Below are 4,767 nucleotides of genomic sequence, written 5' to 3'. Positions count from 1 at the left end.
TTAAGAATATATTTATTTATTTCCATACATAAACGATTTGCTTATTTATATTTATTTATAAAATATATGCTCGTATACTAACTAGTGCTCTTGATACCCAGATACCTGGTACTACCCGATTTACAAAACTTTGGGTACCCGTTATCGTTTGTATATTCATTACTAGAGCTGGGATTTGTATGTTAATACATATTTTTTCTAAAACATGATAAATTTCGTTCTTTTTTTTTTTTCGTTGCACAGATAAATAACTGCTATAAATAGATATTATTTTATACAACTTTTTACAAAAATTTACTGTTTACTTTTACATCACAATAAATTAGTAGCTATATGAATATAAATACAGTATAGTTAACAAAACTATTCAAACACCTATCAATATAATTATTCAATTATTATTATTTTTGTATAGTTGTATATTTTATGTTCAAAGCGTAACAATGAAACTATGAATATATTACATGTCATCAATAATATCATAATTTTCATTTTTTTTTTTTTTGGCCCTGGGAGTGGGTTTAAACGCCTCCCCACCCTCGTATGTACGCCACTGATTGTAATTACTTATTATTATCTACGTAGCTATGCACATAAAAGGTAACGAATAGGGTGACTATATCCGTTATCTGCAAGATTCAAATATAGGCTTTATAATAGCTTTTAACATATTATTCGATATTATATTTGAATAACACTCACACAAAATACTAAAGATTTATTTTTAAATCGTTATTTTGTTAATTTAAATGGAAATGTTTTAATATTTTTAATTCGAATAATTGTGTAATGTATAATTTAATACTGATTACTAGAGATGGGAATTATTTTAATATCAGTATTCAATGCTACAATACGTAACGAAAATTATTCGTTTAAGTTTTCGCGCAACACAAAACATTTAATAATAATATTATATGGCTTATGGTGCATAAAGGCCTGCGAGAAGTGGATTCGAAGCCAGCGATAGTTACTATTTGACAGGGTAATTAAAATACAAAATTAAAAATTATACAAAATACTTGAATATCATAATTAAATTATTATTAATACTGTATAAACTATAAATCACAATAGCGAGCATCGCTTAGAACGAGATACTGTTTACAACAAGCAAAACGTTAGGTCCCAGTACGGCACATATGATTGTATGTTAAAATATTCGTCTACATCGAGTATGGTTATTACGAGTTATCGACTATAACGAGTAAAATAAAGGTAACTACTAACAGGTACCTGCAAGATGAAAACTATTTTCGTATTTACAAAAAAAAAAAATAGGTCGATTAACCATTGACATACATTATCTTTAGTTGTGTAGATATGGATTACTTATTAATAGAGCTCGGATGTTCATGACTTGGCATATTTTTTTCGCGCAGCCAGAATTACACTGAAGTGGGATACAAATTTGATTCATGAAGTCTATATTACAAATATGCAACTTTTTTTGTTTATTTTTGCATTTTTGACATTTTTGAGCATAAAAATGCATATATTGATCATTTATAGATTTAATGGAATATTTATCTCATACTCACATATTTATTAATTATTTTATATCAGTATGTACACACGAATCTCGTAATCACCTGTCGGTGACCATTATCTTATTGCATATCGTTAATAGATTAATATTATAGCCTAGGTATAGGTAAGTATATTGTATAACAGAATAGATTGACTGCTTGGATGGGTTTTATCTACATTTTCGACGAGTTTATATTTTGTTGACATTAAATATTTTCAGTTTGCTGCAGTCCTCATATGTTGTGTTGTTGTGTTTATTCAACTATATAATTTTTCTGATATACGTTTTTTTTTTAAATTATTATTCACAAAATGCCGAAATGTTCGTCAAGTTTAAGTAGTTTTGTGAAAGAATTTGGGGAACATGTATTTAGTTCCGATGGTAAAATATTATTTTGCAAATTGTATGAAGTTAAAGTATCTGCAAGTAAACGATTTTTAGTAACACAACACTTGAAAAACTGCAAAGCATGAGCATGCAGTAAATCTCTGAAAAAGACGCAAAGTACAGTTCAACCGTTATTTATACAAAATACAAATAAGAAAAGTGATTTTAATTCCGATCTTGCTGAAGCATTACTATCAGCTAATATTCTACTGTACAAGGTAAATAATTTTAAATTCAAAGAGTTTTTAGAGAATTATACTTCTAAAAATATCCCCGACGAATCGACCTTAAGGAAAAATTATGTAGATGATATTTATAAAAAAAAAAAAAATACAGGCCGAGGTCTTTAATCGTAAAATTTGGGTATCAATCGATGAGTATTTGATTCTGAAATTCCTAGTGAAGTCATGCTTGTTAATTGTGAACATATAGAAAAAACAAATAGAACAACAATAGCTCAACTCTTTGATAAATCTATGAATTTAATTTGGCCTCAAGGAGTAGAACACAATAATGTTTTATTGTTAGTTAGTGACGCCGCACCATACATGGTAAAGGCCGGATCAGCGATTCAAACATTTTTCTCAAAAATGTTTCATGTAACTTGTCTCGCTCACGCTTTACATCGTGTAGCTGAGCAAATCCGCAGTGGTTTTCCGTTGGTTGACAAACTTATTTCTTCTGTGAAAAAAGTCTTTCTTAAATGTCCAGCAAGAATAAACATATTTAAAGACGAAGCACCAGAACTAAGTTTGCCCCCAGAACCAGTGATTACACGTTGGGGGACGTGGTTGAATGCGGCTATTTATTACTGTGACTCATATAAAACAATTGAAAAAATTATAGAAAAATTTGATCCCGATGATGCTTTGTCTATAAAAGCAGCTCAAGAAGTTATGGGTGAACGTAGAGTTGAAGCCAATTTAGCTTTTATTAAATCAAAATTTTCATTCTTATCTTCGGCTCTAATATCTCTCGAAGAAAAGGGGAAATCTCTATCAAGTTCAGTTGCCATTATAAACGTTGTTTCAGAAAAATTATCAATTGCAGCTTCATCTCCTCAAGGTAAATCAATATACACAAAATTTCAAAAAGTTTTGGACAAAAATTCTGGGTATAAAATATTATCCAAAATTTCTAAAATAATAGATGGCAAAACAGATTCGTTTGATGGACTTACTGAAGCTATAGAAACTATCGACATTGTTAACTTTAAGTATGCACCGGTCAACTCTATAGACGTGGAGAGGTCATTTTCAGCTTACAAAAACATACTGTCAGATCGTCGAAGATCTTTCAAATTTGAAAATATATCCAAAATCATTGTTATACAGTGTAATCTTAATATTTAAATTATTTAACCTACGTAACATGTATTTTAGTTTATATATTTATATTTATAGTAATTCATTTCTACCATGCATTTTTTTTTTTTTTTTATAATTTATTGGAATTAATAATAACCTCTTTTTTGCGTATATTTTTTTGCATATTTTTGTTGAAAAATAGGTTTATTTGATATATTTTAAGGTATATATTTGCATATTTTTAAATTCTTAAATGCATATTTGAATGAAATTTTGGTTATTAACATCCGAGCTCTATTTATGACTATAGTTTAGTTCACTTTATGTAATAAAGAATATTATCTTTCAGTAGCGTAGCCAAAATTTTAAAATGGAGGGGGCCAAACCCAAAATACTAAAAAAAACATAATCAATAATTAATAATAAGTTTGTTAATATAGTAATTTTTATATTAAATTTATCGTATTTAATATATTTTATTTCATTATAATTATATTTCAATTTATTAGTTTCATTATTTTGACTAATCTAACAATAAAAGACGTTGATGAGATTTTGAAAAAAAAAAAATGTTTTTATTATTTATTTTTACCAAAAATCAAAACAAACAATTGGTTGTAGTTAACGCAAGCTTTTGTGTAAACATTCTTTTTGATTGACCACTAAAGTGCCATGATATTTTTCATTGATTTTTACATGTTCTTTGATGACATTATCAATATCGGTTATCATAACTTCAAATTTTGCTTTTGCTTTATTAACATTCTCTTTTTTACCAACAATAGTTATATTTTCATTAGTGGAATCAGTTTCAGGCGGGAAAATTATTCTTGTATTCGTTAAATATCTGATCTGGAATCCAAGTATAAAATCATAAATTAACACATTGTACCCTTATACTAAATTATTTTAACAACATACCCTTTTAACATTGACTCCATTTATTCCAATTAAATATTTGTGAAACTTCGGATTTACTTTTAAATCATACACATATTTATGAACTTCATCAACCATTGTCTGAATTTGTGTAATAACATTTTTAACATCATCTTTAGGTCCTTTGATAACTATAGTCTATAAATTAAATTTTAGCTTTAAAATAACTGTTTACTATTTTTTTTTATAGATTTTAGCATTTGGGAAATTATCTTGAAAATTTACTTATTGTATTAGGAGAGGGAAAGCAGTTTCTTCTCTTAAGACAATCGTCTCCTGCTCAAAGAGAGAAACTGCCAGATGCCAGGTTCGAATCGATGTCTGAGCGTATACCACGCATATAATAACTTATACAATTGGTTAAATTGTCATTTTAATTTATAAGTTTAATAAATAAGTATATTCTTACATTATCTCCTTTAAGATTTGGTATATTTAATGTCACATTACTACCACAATCTTCTTTTATAGATTGAATGAATTTATTCCCAAGATTTACAATGGCATTTCTAACTTTAACATTTCCTAACACCATTTCCTTTGTCATTATGTCTTCCTAAAAATACATGATTGATAAATTCATAATAAAATTGAAATATAAAT

The 4,767-nt window shown here is 27.5% G+C and overlaps 1 protein-coding gene across 1 annotated transcript; it reads right to left on the bottom strand.

Moving 5' to 3' along the window:
- Positions 1-3,845: 3,845 nt before the first annotated feature.
- LOC112684958 (vigilin-like) lies at positions 3,846-4,244 on the bottom strand. Its single transcript, XM_025556702.1, has 2 exons — positions 4,147-4,244; positions 3,846-4,077 (listed from the first exon to the last, which is right to left on the bottom strand). The coding sequence occupies exons 1-2, from the start codon at positions 4,240-4,242 to the stop codon at positions 3,847-3,849; spliced, it is 327 nt and encodes a 108-aa protein (XP_025412487.1). The 5' UTR covers positions 4,243-4,244; the 3' UTR covers position 3,846.
- Between the last annotated feature and the right edge of the window lie 523 nt (positions 4,245-4,767).

Source organism: Sipha flava, unplaced genomic scaffold, assembly GCF_003268045.1.
Source record: "Sipha flava isolate LNK unplaced genomic scaffold, YSA_version1 259_pilon_pilon, whole genome shotgun sequence".
Lineage (NCBI taxonomy): Eukaryota > Metazoa > Arthropoda > Insecta > Hemiptera > Aphididae > Sipha > Sipha flava.
Note: the sequence above shows the minus strand (reverse complement) of the source record. Positions and strands in the feature narration are given on the sequence as shown.